Source organism: Bombina bombina, chromosome 12, assembly GCF_027579735.1.
Source record: "Bombina bombina isolate aBomBom1 chromosome 12, aBomBom1.pri, whole genome shotgun sequence".
NCBI classification, from domain to species: domain Eukaryota; kingdom Metazoa; phylum Chordata; class Amphibia; order Anura; family Bombinatoridae; genus Bombina; species Bombina bombina.
Genome location: NC_069510.1, coordinates 5,462,955 through 5,480,467, shown reverse-complemented (window position 1 = coordinate 5,480,467; position 17,513 = coordinate 5,462,955). Strand labels below are relative to the sequence as shown.

At 42.4% G+C, this 17,513-nt stretch overlaps 1 protein-coding gene across 1 annotated transcript in view; it reads right to left on the bottom strand.

The window, feature by feature from the left end:
* The window catches only part of PHF19 (PHD finger protein 19), a 240,082-nt gene that overhangs the window by 39,252 nt on the left and 183,317 nt on the right, over positions 1–17,513 (bottom strand). Inside the window, exon 11 of the mRNA XM_053695775.1 lies at positions 5,972–6,139. Coding sequence (XP_053551750.1) covers positions 5,972–6,139 — 168 coding nt within the window. The remainder of the gene's footprint in view (positions 1–5,971; positions 6,140–17,513) is intronic.

The window sequence follows — 17,513 nt, the reverse complement described above, 5'->3', positions numbered from 1 at the left end:
AAAATCACATAACACAAACTTCAGTTTCAAAATAAAGCAATTAATAAGATGTTCTGATAAGAATATAATCTATTGCATCAAATGTTCATGTAATCTGTTCTATTTTGGACAGACGAGTAGGATTTTAAGAGATCGCATCCGGGAACATATTTTAAAAATAGAGCACGGCTCTTCAGAAACAAAATTATATAACCATTTTAAAGAAAAACATGAAGGGAGTCTAAAAGATTTTAAATATTGGGGTGTAACACAAATTAACCTTGGGAGTAGGGGAGGGAATATCAACAATGTGCTACTAAAAAAGGAAGCTGAATTTATATTTAATTTTAAAACCCTGTACCCCCATGGCCTGAACTCCGAAATGGATCTTAGTAGGCTAATATGAAAATTTTAAATTTTTTAAAAAAAAGAATTTAAAAAAAAGAATTTTAAATAATCTTTCTATACACATATATGATTTTATATTTTAATTCCCATATTTCAATTCCTAAATTTTGCACAAACTACATGAAAATGTTATTACTTTTTACAATTGTTCGCTATCTCTAACATCGCCACATTAACACACAAATACAACTACCAAAACCATTGAGAAACTCAGTATAGATAGAATCCTCTCAGATATTTGTTGTTTATATACACACATATATATTTTTTATTTTTTTCGTATACATTTTAATAACTTTTTTATATTTTTTCGTATTTTTTCAATAATAAGTTGCCAAGATTGGATTTATTGTATCAAATGAATCAAATAATAGATACTTAAAATCAAGTGTAAACATATGAATTAACAAAACAATGTAACTATTTTTGACTAAAGTGTTTGTAACACAATGATTCACATATCTTCATTAGTTTATTTACTATAGGCTGGGTATTATCCAATGAGAAAAGAGAGAGGGCTATTTAAAATGGCCTATACATTTAGTAAGCATCTTGATAAAGGCCCCTGGAGGCTGAAACGCGTAGAATTTGCTTACTATACTTTGATACTAAACTTTGACACTATATTATCTCGTTACTAGCTGAGGTATCGTTGGTGGATAGGACAGGTACATTGAGCGGTCACTGATCATAGGTGAGCCGTCTCTGTATGTGTAATTCCTGCCCCAGGACCCACAGAAAACGAACCCAGAGTGCCTTTATAAGTCTATCATTCATAGGCTGAAATATTGCACAACGGCGCTTCACTATTTGGAAATCTGGACTGAACTTCAACCCGGAACTTGATCCCTCTGGGGCCATTTCCACACGCTGGATACCTGCTGCGGAGGACGGACACACATTGGCTAAGAACAGGCTAAACACGGAGGAAAGCCACACAGAAAGAAGATAAGGTTACCTCTTACATTACTCCGTTTTTACCCGGACTTTGAATTGACACACTGGTAAACATTACCCCGTAAGGAGATCACACTGATAAACAGTATCACCCATGGATCAGCTCCATTGTGGGATTACTGATATCCTTAACTTTTCAATAGACTTTGTAGCGAATTGAATTGTTTTTTGTCATATAGGCTGCCTTAATTCTGGTTAGTCATACATGCTGCTAATAATTCTGTTTAGTCATATATGCTGCTAATAACATTGTGCATTTAGAATCTTAGATAGTCGATCTCAATGTAGTATTTTAGATATATTCATTTTTTACCTGATGCCGGCATCTTTTATAGGAATTATCTGTTAGATTTTATATTGTTATAATAAATATTGATTTATTTGTACATATATATCCAATCTTCCTTTTTGGCTACTTAGACACGCTATTTTCTATTTAATTTTTTATATCTATTTATTCAAGTAATGTACTATCTCATTAGAGTTTTGTAGATATTTGGCTCTCAGCTATTCGTTAGCGCTATCCCTCCCCCACATTTCCTTTTTGAATCAAGGGTGTACCTTATGAGGTTAGTACACTCTACATTGGGATTAGCTAGGAGAGCAGAAGTGTAGTATCCCTAATCACACCCTACATTTTTAGTTTATCTCCTCCAAGAAAGTCTCAGACTTAAGAGACTCAGACAGAGTATCAAACCAATAAGCTGCCACACTAGTGACAGTAGCAATGCACGCAGCCGGCTGCAACAGCAGACCCTGGTGAACATAAATCTTTTTAAGTAGACCCTCCAACTTCTTGTCCATGGGGTCTTTAAAATTCACAACTATCCTCAATAGGAATAGTAGTTCGCTTGGCTAAGGTGGAGATAGCCCCTTCCACCTTAGGAACCGTCTGCCAAGCTTCCTTGATAGTGTCAGCTATAGGAAACATCTTTCTGAAAATAGGAGACGGAGAGAAGGGAATACCTGGTCTCTCCCATTCCTTAGAAACAAACTCCGAAGCTCGCTTAGGAACTGGAAAAACATCTGAGAAAGTCGGAACTTCGAAATATTTGTCCAATTTACTCGCCTTCACCGGAGTGACTACTACTGTGGAATCAAAGTCGTCTAAGGTAACCAACACCTCCCTGAGTAACAGACGGAGGTGTTCTAATTTAAATCGGAAAGAGACAACCTCTGAATCAGTCAAAGGTTCTGAATCTGAAATCTCGCCATCTGATAAAACCTCTATACCCTCCATCTCAGTTCCCTGGGAGGGTACCTCTGAGACTGCCACCATGGCATCAGAGACCTCACTGATAACATGCTTGTCTTTCCTCTTGCGCTTGCCTTGAAGCATAGGAAAAGCAGACAACGCATCAGAAATTGTGGAAGACATAACCTCTGCTATGTCTTTTAAAGTAACTGCAGCAGGTACTAGCGCAAAAGTGCAGGGCACTGCTGGTGGGGACGTACATTTTTTGGGACGCTTGGGGAGAAAGTTGCGGCATAAATTGACCCTCATCTGAAGACTCTTGGACAACATCTGCCTGAGAGGAGATTGGCTCAGAAAAAATCTTATCCCTAAAACTTACAGTCCTTTCAACACATGTAGGACAGAAAAAGATTGATGGTTCCACATTTGCATCAAGACACAAAGCACATGTAACAAATTGTACACCCTCTTGGTCCATCTTTCAACACAAATTTTCAAATAAAAGATAGAAAAAATTATAGATATCAATCAAAGATAATTATAAAAAAAAAAGTTACTGTCCCTTTAAATACAAACGGTTTCACTATTTTTCTGCAAAATATCAGAATCTATTCTTAAGCCTAATGTTTACAGAAAAAAGCTAATGGAATACACCTCTGCACCTCAGCAGCCTGCTGAGGTGCTCCTACCGTGGTAAATGACACCGGATCCCTCTGCTATTGAACAAATAACAATCACACTGCCAGGAAACTCCGGAACGGTCTTAACTCATCTGCACTAGAAACGCATGATATTATATTGCATGCCGCTCTAGAACAGATAAGCAACTTGTCCAGCTCAGTGTCGTAGCTAAAATTAACCGCTGCTATGACCAGGAAAAGAGTACTCTACAGAAAGGCGCGCAAACACACAAAGTCCCGCTCATCGTGGGCGTTATCTAAAGATCAATGTCTCTGCTCCGTAAGAGAAATATAGTGAAACCATGGAGCCTTCCCCAAACAAATAAGCAACTTATCTCCAGCCCCACTGCCTGCAATATGTCACTGCCCCAAAAAAACTTTCATTTGAAAGTTAAAATGAGTCCCAACATAAAAAAGGCTTTAACCATTAACCCCTTATGTTCCATAGTGCTGTTTGTACACAAACATACCGAGTCTCCTTAGGTCCCAGGAAAAAAAGGCAGCACTTACCTTAAACACTGCATGGCAGAAAGGCAGTTCCCAAGCTTGAGAGGTCCTCTCCCTCACATTGGCCCGAGAAATAAATACATGCTGAGTCAAGAAGTACCTCAGACTGAAGGAGATTGGGCTGCACAAATATGGGAGACGCAGTGAAAATTATGTCCCACAAGTTCCCATTGCTCTAAACCCACCAAATGCTCTACTGTAGAGACTGATAAGGTCCAGGCTACACCCCAGAACAAAGCAGCAATCTCTGGCACTACTTAAAAATAATAAACTCTTTAATGAAGAATCTATAACTAACACCTCACTTTACCTCTTCCTATCACTACCACAGGCAAAGAGAATGACTGGAGTGGGAGGGGAAGGGAGGAGCTATATATACAGCTCTGCTGTGGTGCTCTTTGCCTCCTCCTGCTGTCCAGGATGTGTAATCCCACAAGTAAGGATAATGATCCGTGGACTCATTGTGTCTTTAAAAAGAAACAATGTTTATAGCAATGTAATACATAGTTACAAACTCCGCTATCTCAGAGTGTCTGTAGCAGTCTAGGGCAGCAGTGTTTGTAACTATGTATAAGATTGCTATAAACACAGCTGCCAGATGGCTTCAGACACATGAACACTCCTGAGTTCACCTTTGGTTACTGTTCATCAAAAGAGACCAAGAGAACTAAGTAACATTGATTATAGAAGTAAAAGTATATGTTCTATCCAATGCATTTAATTGTGACTTTGCCTCACCCTGCAATGCTCTGCACTCATTGGCTAAATCCGAGCACAAGCTTATTTGTGTTTCTAACTGGTCGAATTAGTCAGAGCAAAGAAAACTAGCAGCCTCTCAAGGGGTTTATCAAGGACTGCTCTTGTATGTTAAGTACACCGTAAACAATGATGGTAAACTATACTTGATAATATTCGCTATGTATATCTATCTATATCTATCCATATGTATCTATATCTATCTATATGTATCTATATCTATCTATATGTATCTAAGCATATCTATATCTATCTATGTATATCTATATCTATCTATATGTATCTATATCTATCTATATGTATCTATATCTGTATATATCTATGTATATCTATATATATCTGTGTATATCTATATGTATGTATATATATCTATGTATATCTACATGTATCTATATCTATATGTATCTATGTATATCTATATGTATCTATATCTATATGTATCTATGTATATCTATATCTATCTATCTATCTATATGTATGTGAGTATAATCTCCCTTTAATGGAAAAGGATTACAATTGAATAATTTTATAGATCACATGATACACAAATGTCAGAGGGCGCATATGTAATATGTCACACACATGTATGATACACTAGATGATAACTTGATCTGTAAGTGATCTGCAGACTGACCTACCTCTCTTATAGGAATATCTGCTCCTCCTCCGCTAGTGTCTCATACATGTGTGTGACGTGTGTACAAGCGCTGTAAGTGATCTGCAGACTGACCTACCCCCTCTTTTAGGAATATCTGTCTCATACATGTGTGTGACGTGTGTACAAGCGCTGTAAATGATCTGCAGACCCACCTACCCCCTCTTATAGGAATATCTGCTTCTCCTCCGCTAGTGTCTCATACATGTGTGTGACGTGTGTACAAGCGCTGTAAGTGATCTGCAGACTGACCTACCCGCTCTTATAGGAATATCTGCTCCTCCTCCACTAGTGTCTCATACATGTGTGTGACGTGTGTACAAGCGCTGTAAGTGATCTGCAGACTGACCTACCCGCTCTTATAGGAATATCTGCTCCTCCACTAGTGTCTCATACATGTGTGTGACGTGTGTACAAGCGCTGTAAGTGATCTGCAGACTGACCTACCCGCTCTTATAGGAATATCTGCTCCTCCTCCGCTAGTGTCTCATACGTGTGTGTGACCTGTGTACAAGCGCTGTAAGTGATCTGCAGACTGACCTACCCCGCTCTTATAGGAATATCTGCTCCTCCTCCACTAGGGTCTCATACGTGTGTCTGACCTGTGTACAAGCGCTGTAAGTGATCTGCAGACTGACCTACCCGCTCTTATAGGAATATCTGCTCCTCCTCCGCTAGTGTCTCATACATGTGTGTGACCTGTGTACAAGCGCTGTAAGTGATCTGCAGATTGACCTACCCCCTCTTATAGGAATATCTGCTCCTCCTCCGCTAGTGTCTTATACATGTGTGACGTGTGTACAAGCGCTGTAAGTGATTTGCAGACCCACCTACCTGCTCTTATGAGAATATCTGCTTCTCCTCCTCTTCAGATCTGCTGTCCTGTTATCAGCCTGTCCTGTTAACTTGTCTGGAAAGAGCTTTCCGGGTGGACTTGGGGGAACACGAATTCTCAGGCGGAAGATTAATTTCTTCCTTTTAATTTCTTTGCCACACAGGAATCTGTAATTGGTAGAGCAAATGTAAAGTGAATATTTGCAAATGACTCAGGCAGGTAAGTGTACCCCAGATCTAAATACTCACTACAGTAAATCTGATGATTCAGTATAATGGGACCAACCAATTATTGTACCCAACAAGGAATGTAAAAGGACATATAAACAATACAAGCACTGATTTCTTTACATTAAAGACTCTAGCTTACTACGCATTTCGCCTCTGGAAAGGGTAAAACACAAATACAGTCAGCAAAATATGGATGGTGATTGGTGAGGCTGTGTGAATGGCAATTCTGATTGGCTCACAGTGTGCTACTGAGGAGCTGCTAGGCTTGTGTCTACACAGATAGGTATGTGCATTTTTGCACATCGTTGTGTAACAAATCAGGAAGACGGCGGCTGCAAAACACATTCAGTTCTTTTCTGAACCGCACTTATTCATGTGAAAGTGCGACACACTGAGATCTGTGCAAATCCAGCTCACTGTGTGTTGCACTTTTACAAAAAAACAAAAATTATGCTTACCTGATAGATGTATTTATTTCTTGACACGGCGAGACCACGGATCATCATCAATTACTGTTGGGAATATCACACCTGGCCAGCAGGAGGCAAAGAGCACCACAGCAGAGCTGTTAAATATCACCTCCCTTCCCACAACCCCCAGTCATTCGACCAAAGGAAAGGAGAGAAAGGAAGTAAAAGAGGTGCCTGAGGTTTATATGACAAATAAAAAACTGTCTGAAAAACAGGGCGGGCCGTGGACTCACTGTGTCAAGAAAGAAATACAATTATCATCAGGTAAGAATAAATTTTGTTTTCTTTCTAATAACACGGTGAGTCCACGGATCATCATCAATTACTGTTGGGAACCAATACCCAAGCTAGAGGACACAGATGAGAAGGGAGGGACAGGACAGGGAACCTAAACAGAAGGCACCACTGTCTGAAGAACCTTTCTCCCAAAAGAAGCCTCAGCCGAGGCAAAAGTATCAAATTTATATAATTTCGAAAAGGTATGAAGAGAGGAGCAAGTTGCAGCCTTGCAAATCTGTTTCATAGAAGCTTCATTTTTGAAGGCCCAGGAAGAAGAAACAGCCCTCGTGGAATGAGCAGCGATTCTCTCAGGCGGCTGCTGTCCAGCAGTTTTATAGGCCAAATGAATTATACTCCTCAGCCACAGAGAAAGAGAAGTAGCCGTAGCTTTCTGACCCTTGCGTTTCCCAGAGAAAACGACAAACAAAGCAGAAGACTGGCGAAAATCCTTAGTCGCCTGCAAATACTATTTCAACGCACGCACCACATCTAGGTTGTGCAATAAACGCTCCTTATGGGAAAAAGGATTAGAACACAAGAAAGGAACAACGATTTCTTGATTAATATTCCTATCCGAAACCACTTTAGGAAGGAAACCTAACTTAGTACGCAGAAACACCTTATCCGAATGAAAGATAAGGTAAGGGGATTCACACTGTAACACTGAGACTCTTTGAGCCGAAGATATTGCAACAAGAAACAAAACTTTCCAAGATAACATCTTAATATCTCCGGAATTCATAGGCTCAAACGGAGTCTGCTGGAGAACCTTAAGAACAAGGTTACAACTCCAGGGAGGAGTAATTGGTTTGTACACAGGCCTGATTCTGACCAAGGCCTGACAGAAGTATTGCACATCTGGCACATCCGCCAGACGCTTGTGCAATAAACAGGAAATTTATGCTTACCTGATAAATTTATTTCTATTTAGACACGATGAGTCCACGGATTTCATCCTTACTTGTATAAATAGCTCCTCCCTTCCCTCCCACTCCAGTCATTCGACCGAAGTTAGGAAGAGAAAGGAAAAGCCAAGGTGCAGAGGTGACTGAAGTTTAACCAAAAATAAAAACCTGTCTCATAAAACAGGGCGGGCCGTGGACTCATCGTGTCTAAAAAGAAACAAATTTATCAGGTAAGCATGAATTTCCTTTTTTTTTTGAAAGACACGATGAGTCCACGGATTTCATCCTTACTTGTGGGATACAATACCAAAGCTATAGTACACAGATGAAAAGGGAGGGACAAGACAGGGAACCTAAACGGAAGGCACCACTGCTTGAAGAACCTTTCTCCCAAAAACAGCCCCAGTCGAGGCAAAGGTATCAAATTTGTAAAATTTAGAAAAAGTGTGAAGAGAGGACCAAGTTGCAGCCTTGCAAATCTGTTCAACAGAAGCATAATTTTTGAATGCCCATGAAGAAGCAACAGCGGAATGAGCCGTAATTCTTTCAGGAGGCTGCTGTCCAGCAGTCTCATATGCAAAACGGATGATACTCTTCAGCCAAAAAGAAAGAGGTAGCCGTAGCCTTCTGACCCCAACGTTTCCCTGAAAAAAACGACAAACAAAGAAGAAGATTGACGAAAATCCTTAGTCGCTTTCAAGTAGAACTTTAAAGCACGGACTACATCTAAATTATGTAACAGGCGCTCCTTCTGAGAAGTATTAGGACACAATGACGGAACAATTATTTCCTGATTAATGTTCTTGTCTGAAACAACTTTAGGAAGAAAACCATGTTTAGTACGTAACACCACCTTATCCGCATGGAAAATAAGGTAAGGAGAATTATATTGTAATGCCGAAAGCTCCGATACTCTTCGAGCAAAAGAAATAGCAACCAGAAATAAAACTTTCAAAGATAATAACTTGATATCTACGGAATGCATAGGTTCAAACGGAACCCCTTGTAGAACTTTAAGAACTAAATTCAAACTCCAAGGAGAAGCAATTGGTCTAAATACAGGCCTGATTCTAGTCAGAGCCTGACAAAACGATTGTATATCCGGAACATCTGCCAAACGCTTATGAAACAGAATAGATAAGGCAGAGATCTGGCCCTTCAAAGAACTTGCAGATAACCCCTTCTCCAATCATTCTTGGAGAAATGATAAAATCCTAGGAATCCTGACCCTACTCCATGAGTAGCCCTTAGAATCACACCAATAAAGATATTTGCGCCATATCTTATGGTAAATTTTCCTAGTAACAGGCTTAAATGTCTGAATTAAAGTATCAATAACCGAATCAGAAAAACCTTGCCTAGATAAAATTAAACGTTCAATCTCCAAGCAGTCAGCTGCAGAGAAACTAGATTCGGGTGATGGAAGGGACCCTGGATGAGAAGGTCTTTCCTCAATGGAAGCTTCCACGGTAGCTGAGATGACATTTCCACCAGATCGGCATACCAAATCCTGCGAGGCCATGCAGGGGCGATGAGGATCACTGAAGCCCTCTCCTGTTTGATTCGAGCAAACACCCGGGGAAATAGAGCAAACGGGGGGAATACATAAGCTAGGCTGAAAGACCAAGGCACTGCCAAGGCATCTATCAGCTCAGCCTGGGGATTCCTGGACCTGTACATCGGAAGCTTGGCATTCTGACGAGACGCCATGAGATCTAACTCCGGCCTGCCCCATCTGAGAATCAGGTTGGAAAATACCTCCAGATGGAGTTCCCACTCTCCTGGATGAAAGGTCTGTCTGCTCAGAAAATCTGCTTCCCAGTTTTCCACCCCTGGGATGTGGCTCGCTGACAGATGGAAAGAGCGAAACTCCGCCCACTGTATGATCTTGGCTACTTCCGTCATCGCTAAGGAACTCCTTGTTTCTCCCTAATGATTAATGTAAGCTACCGTCGTTATGTTGTCCGACTGGAATCTTATGAATTGGGCCGAGGCTAACTGAGGCCAAGCCCGAAGCGCATGTTGATGGGAAGGAGAGACTCTGTCTGAGTCCGTACTCCCTGAGCCCTTAAAGAGCCCCAAGACTGCTCCCCATCCTAGGAGGCTGGCATCTGTTGTCACAATCACCCATGAGGGTCTGCGAAAGAATGTTCCCTGGGATAGATGCTCCAGAGACAACCACCATAGAAGAGAGTCCCTCGTCTCCTGATCTAGATTTATTCGAGGAGACAAATCTGTATAATCTCCATTCCACTGCCTGAGCATGCTCAGCTAAAGAGGCCTGAGATGAAAACGCGCAACCGGTAAGATGCCCATTACCGCCACCATCAATCCGATTACCTCCATGCATTGAGCCACTGACGGCCGAGGATTGGACTGAAGGGCTCGACATGTATTCAGAATCTTTAACTTTCTGACCTCCGTCAGAAAAATCTTCATTGAAATAGAGTCGATCAGAGTTCCCAGAAAGGGAACCCTTTTCTGAGGAACTAATGAACTCTTTTCCAGATTTACCTTCCACCCTTGAGTTCTCAGGAAGGATATCACAATGTCGGTATGGGACCTTGCTAGTTGAGAAGATGACGCCTGGATCAGAATATCGTCCAGATAAGGCGCCACCGCAATGCCCCGCGGTCTTAGAACTGCCAGAAGAGATCCCAGAACCTTTGTGAAAATTCTGGGCGCCGTGGCCAGACCAAAAGGAAGAGCCACAAACCAGAAAGGCAAACCTCAGGAACTTGCGATTATCTCTGTGGATAGGAACATGAAGATATGCATCCTTTAGATCCACTGTCGTCATAAATTGACCCTCCTAGATCAATGGAAGAGTGGTACGAATTGTTTCCATCTTGAAAGATGGAACTCTGAGAAACTTGTTTAGACTTTTGAGGTCTAAAATAGGTCTGAAAGTTCCCTCTTTTTTGGGAACTACAAACAGATTTGAATAAAACCCCTGTCCCTGAATTGGAATGGGACAGAGTACTCCCATGGAGGAGAGGTCTCTTACACAATGTAAGAACGCCTCTCTTTTTATCTGGTCTGCAGATAATCGTGAAAGAAGAAACCTTCCTCTGGGAAGAATTTCTGAACTCCAATTTGTATCCCTGAGACATTATTTCTATTGCCCAGGGATCCTGAACGTCTCGTATCCAAGCCTGGATAAAGAAAGAAAGTCTGCCCCCTACCAGATCCGGTCCCGGATCGGGGCCAACCCTTCATGCTGACTTGGGAGCAGCAGCAGGTTTCTTGGATTGTTTACCCTTGTTCCAAGACTGGTTGGGTCTCCAGGTAGACTTGGCTTGCGAATAGTTCCCTTCCTGTTTAGAGGAAGAAGGAGGAATTCCCTTGAAACTTCGAAAGGAACGAAAATTACTCTGTCAAACTCTCTGTTTGGATTTCTTATCCTGAGGGAGGAGATGACCCTTGCCTCTCGTGATGTCAGAAATAATTTCCTTCAAGTCAGGTCCAAACAAGGTCTTCCCTTTGTAAGGAATAGACAAAAGCTTAGATTTGGATGACACATCCGCAGACCAAGATTTCAACCATAAGGCTCTGCGTGCAAAGATGGAAAAACCCAAACTCAGCCGCCAATTTGGTAATCTGCAGAGAAGCATCCGTAATAAATGAATTAGCTAATTTAAGAGCTTTAATCCGATCCTGTATCTCTTCCAAAGAAGTCTCAGTTTTAAGAGACTCTTCCAGAGCATCAAACCAATAAGCAGCCGCACTGGTAACCGTAACAATGCAAGCCGCCGGTTGCAATAGCAACCCTTGATGAACATAGATCTTCTTAAGGACACCCTCCAATTTCTTATCCATAGGGTCCTTGAAAGCACAACTATCCTCAATAGGAATAGTAGTTTGTTTAGCCAAGGTGGAAATAGCTCCCTCCACCTTAGGGACCGTCTGCCAAGAGTCCCTAATAGCGTCAGCTATAGGATACATCTTCTTGAAAACAGGAGAAGGAGAGAATGGAATACCTGGTCTCTCCCATTCCTTACCAATAATCTCAAGTTCTTTTAGGAACTGGAAAAACACCAGAATAAGAAGGGACTTCTAGGTATCTGTCCAACTTACTCAATTTCTCTGGAGGAACCACTATTGAATCACAGTCGTCCAGAGTCACCAAAACCTCCCTCAATAATAGGCGGAGGTGTTCAAGTTTAAACCAGAAGGAAACCACTTCTGAATCTGTTAGTGGTAAGACACTTCCTGAGTCTGAAAGTTCACCTTCAGATAGGACCTCCATACTCTCTAATTCAGAGCTCTGGGAGGGTACATCTGAGATCGCCATCAAGGCATCAGAAGCTGCATTGACCACGTGGTTTTCCTTCCTTCTGCGTTTGCCTTGAAATACGGGAAAGGCAGATAATGCATCTGTAAGAGTAGATGACATAACTGCAGCTATGTCTTTTAAAGTAATCGCAGCAGCGGAGGTACTTGGCTCCGCTTGAGCGGGCGTTAAGGGCTGTGACGCTTGGGGAGAAAGATGCGGCATACTCTGAATCTCATCAGTAGAACCCTGAGAAGCATCCGCTTTTGCCAATTTTTTTTATCAAAGAAAATTTGCTCTCTAAACTGAAGTGCCCTCTCAATGCATGAGGGACAAAAAGTAACAGGAGGTTCCATATTGGCATTCAAACACATGGAACATGTAACGTTCTGAAGATCTTCCATGATGAAATTAAAGCAGGCAACTTTTGGTTGTGGCTCCTTTAAATAATTTGTTAATTTTATCTCATTAAAAAATTAGAAGAACAGCCCAAATATGTATGCTGTCTGCTAAAAATCCTCTGAAATAAAAAGTGTACTGTGCCTTTAAAATGTAAACGTTAACAATTTTACTGCACCCAAACACTAACAGTTAAACCAAATTATGAAAAAGTGCTCCTCTCCACCTCAACAGCTCTGCTGAGGCACCTACCTGCCCCCACGGTACACCGACCATAGTCTACTGTTCTTCAGAACGCCTAAGACCGCTTGCTCTAACTTCCAACCAAGCGGTCTTAGCGAACATCTGATCTGCAAGGAATCTCAATCCTGGATGCTCCGTAGCAAGAAAAACCACTGCGCGGCTTCTCTGTAGCGCGCAAGAGATAACCCCGCCCTTCGTGGGCGGCGCAGGAAACCGCTATGTCTTCTGTTAAGAAAAACTGTAGCGAACGATCGCCGGATTCTTAAAACAGTAACCCTTTACCGATACTGTAAAAACACATAGCCCTACACCGGAGTCTTAAGTTTGAAAGCTCCGTTATAAATTCCCCAGCGTCTCGCCCACAGCACCAAAACCACCTGGTTATTCGTCACAGTAGGAAGCGTTGTTCAAGCTTATAGCCCCTAGATGTGACTCTCTCCCCTGCTTCTCATGAAAACCGAGGGTACATAGTAATGAGGGGGGCCCTGAGAATAAAGGACTATTTTCCCACTATCATAAGGGTAATTTATACAGCTGTTTCTGAGGTAGGAGTGTCCCAGAAAGACAAAAAGCTGCACATACCTTTATGCTGAGCGACAGCATGACCGGTCCCACAGAATCAAGAGGTCTTCTCCCTCCTGTAGTTCTGTGGAGACAAACAGGGTCTTAGATAGTATTTGCAAAGACCATCATCTGAAGGGCAGCACTCAGTATGGGAGGCGCAGTGGGAATTTAATCCCACCAGTTCCCATTGCTTTAAAGCCACCTGTAGCTCTACTCTAGAGGCTGACAAGGAATACGGCTACACCCTAAATAAAATAGCACTCACTGGTACCATTTTAAAAATAACAAACTCTTGATTAAAGAATCTAAACGAACACCTCACTTTACCTCTTCCTAACACTAACACAGGCAACGAGAATGACTGGAGTGGAGGGAAGGGAGGAGCTATATATACAGCTCTGCTGTGGTGCTCTTTGCCTCCTCCTGCTGACCAGGAGGTGTAATCCCACAAGTAAGGATGAAATCTGTGGACTCGTGTCTTTAAAAAGAAATAAACAAGGCAGATATTTGACCCTTCAAAGTACTCGCAGACAAACTCTTCTCCAGACTCTCCTTGAGAAAGGACAAAATCCTAGGAATCCTAACTCTACTCCACGAGAAACCCTTGGATTCACACCAGTACATATATTTATGTCATATATTATGATAAATCTTTCTAGTCACAGGCTTACGAGCCTGGATCAAAGTCTCAATGACCGACTCCGAAAACCTGCACTTAGATAGAATTAAACGTTCAATCTCCAAGCAGTCAGCTTCAGAGAAACGAGATTTTGATGAAGGAAGGGCCCTTGAAGTAGAAGATCCTTCCACAGTGGAAGTCTCCAAGGTGGAAGAGATGACATCTTCACTAGGTCTGCATACCAGATCCTGCAAGGCCAAGCCGGTGCAATGAGAATCACAGATGCCCTCTCCTGTTTGATTCGAGCAATGACCCGTGGAAGTAGAGCGAACAGAGGAAACAGGTATGCTAGACTGAATTTCCAAGGAACTGCCAAAGCATCTATCAGAACGGCCTGAGGATCCCTTGACCTCGACCCATACCTCAGGAGCTTGGCATTCTGTCGAGATGCCATGAGATCAAGCTACAACTGTCCTCATTTGAGGGTCAAGCTGGAAAACACCTCCGGATGGAGTTCCCACTCCCCAGGATGAAAAGGCTCAGAAAATCAGCTTCCCAATTGTCCACTCCTGGAATGTGGATAGCTGATAGACAGCATCTGTGGGTCTCCACCCACTGAGTTATTCTGGCCACCTCTTTCATGGCCAAGGAACTCCGAGTTCCTCTCTGGTGGTTGATGTAAGCCACCGATGCTATGTTGTCCGACTGGAACCTGATAAACCGGGCTGAAGCTAACTAAGGCCAGGCCAGTAGAGCATTGAAGATCGCTCTCAGCTCTAGGATGCTTATGGGAAGATCTGACTCCTCCCAAGTCCATAGACCCTGAGCTTTCAACAATCCCCAGACTGCTCCCCAACCCAACAGGCTGGCATCCGTGGTCACAATCACCCAGGAAGGTCTTTGGAAGCAAGTTCCCTGGGAGAGGTGATCCTGAGACAACCACCACGGAAGAGATTCTCTTGTCGCCTGATCCAGATCTATTCGCGTAGACAGATCCACATAGTCCCCGTTCCACTGCCTGAGCATGCATAACTGCAGAGGTCTGAGATGGAACCAAGCAAACGGAATGATGTCCATGGCATCTACCATCAGACCAATTACCTCCATACATTGAGCCACTGAGGGCCGAAGAGAGGACTGAAGGGCAAGACAAGAATCAAAAATCTTTGTCTTTCTGACCTCTGTCAGAAATATCTTCATTGATAGGGAGTCTATTATGGTCCCAAAGAACACTACCCTTGTAGCTGGAACCAAGGAACTTTTTCCAAGATTCACCATCAAACCGTTGGAGCGAAGAAAAGACAACACAATCTCTGTTTGAGAGTTTGCTTGTTGAAAAGACGGCACCTGAACCAGAATGTCGTCCAGATATGGTGCCACTGCAATGCCCCGCAACCTGATCACCGCCAACAGAGCCCCCAGAACATTTAAAAAGAAATTCTGGGAGCTGTGGCAAGGCCAAAACGGAGGAGCCACAAACTGGAAGTGTTTGTCCAGAAAAGCGAATCTCAGAAACCTGTGATAGTCCTTGTGAATGGGAACATGAAGGTAAGCATCCTTTAGATCTATGGTCGTCATGAATTGACCCTCTTGAACCAAGGGAAGAATGGAAGGTATAGTTTCCATCTTGAAGGAAGGTACTCTGAGAAACTTGTTTAGACATTTGAGGTCTAAAATTGGTCTGAAAGTTCCCTCTTTCTTGGGGGAAACAAACAGATTGAAGTAGAATCCCAGACCATGTTCCAGTATTGGAACTGGAACTATTACTCCCAGGGCGGACAGATCCTCGACACAGTTTAAGAACGCCTCTCTTTTTATCTGGTCTACAGATAATCTTGAGAGGAGGAACCTGATCCTGGGAGGAAAGGTCTTGAACTCTAGTTTGCATCCCTGGGATACGATGTCCACCGCCTAGGGATCCGGAACATCCCGAACCCAGGCCGGAGCGTATAAAGAAAGTCTGCTCCCTACAGGATCCGCTCCTGGATCGGGGGCAGGCCCTTCATGCTGACTTTGAATCATTTGCAAGCTTCTTAGATTGCTTCCCCTTATTTGAGGACTAACTAGACTTCCAGGAAGGCTTGGACTGTTCCTGCATGGAAGTGGGAGGGGAAGGTTTACCTCTGAAATTTTGAAAGGAACGAAAATTACTGACGCCCTTTCTGTTTATTTCTCTTTCCTTTTCCTCCTGTAGTATCTGAAATGATTTCAGCTAAACCCGGCCCAAACAAGGTCTTACCCTTGTAGGGAATCGCCAAAAGCTTGGATTTAGATGAAACGTTTGCAGACCAAGGCTTCAACCATAGAGCCCTGCGAGTTAGTACAGCAAAACCAGATATTTTTGATGACCTGTAAGGAAGCATCCGTAATAAAGGAATTGGCTAATTTAAGAGCCTTAATCCTGTCCTGAATCTCTTCAAGAGGAGTATCTGTTCGAATAGAATCAGACAACGCATCAAACCAGTAAGCTGCAGCGCTGGTGACAGTGGCAATACATACCGCAGGCTGCCATTTGAGACCCTGGTGAACATACATTTTCTTTAGTAAAGCCTTCAACTTCTTATCCATTGGATCCTTGAAAGAACAACTATCCTCTATGGAAATAGTAGTCCTCTTAGCCAAGGTGGAAACCGCTCCTTCTACCTTAGGAACCGTCTGCCACGAATCCTTAATGGAATAAGCTATAGGAAAAATCTTCCTGAAAATAGGAGATGGAGAAAAAGGAATACCAGGTCTCTCCCACTCCCATGCAATAATCTCTGTTGCATGATATGGAACAGGAAAAACCTCCACCGCGGAGGGAACATCAAAGTATTTGTTCAACTTACTGGACTTCTTAGGATTGACTACGACCGTCATGTCAGAGTCGTCCAAGGTAGCCAAAACCTCCTTAATAAGCATACAGAGGTGTTCTAGCTTTCCAGAAGAAGGAATTATACTATCTGAATCTGAGATCTCCCCCTCAGACGCTACCGAAGTATCTTTATCCTCAGACTTCTGAGACGAAACACCCTGGGGTAGACACAACCAGATCAGAAACCTTATTTACTGATTCTTTAAGTTTCCTTTTATACCCTTTTTGTAACATGGGAAAAGCAGATAATGCGTCAGATACCGCAGAGGATACACGAGTAGCAATGTCCTGCAGAGAGAATCCTGTCGGATTCTGAGAGGAAACGCAGGGCACTGCCTGTGGAGACTGAACAAATTGGGACGCCTGAGGAGAAAGCTGCGGCATATCTACTTCAGGAGACACCTGAACAGCATCCGCCTTAGCTAATGGTGGCTCAAAATAAAAAATCATTTCTCTATAACAAAGTTCTCTCTATACAAGAGGAACAAAAAGGAACTGGAGGTTCCACCTGAGAATCATAAAGTTGACATGCAACAATCTGTAAGGCTTCTTGGTCCATTTTAATAAAAATTACAAGAGAAAAAAATACATTTTATTTATTTTTACTTAAGAAAAATACTGCACCTTTAAATATTGTCACAAACACACTAGCCTTTAAACCAAAAACCCCAGGCACCCGAACACCTCAGTAGCTTCACTGAGGTG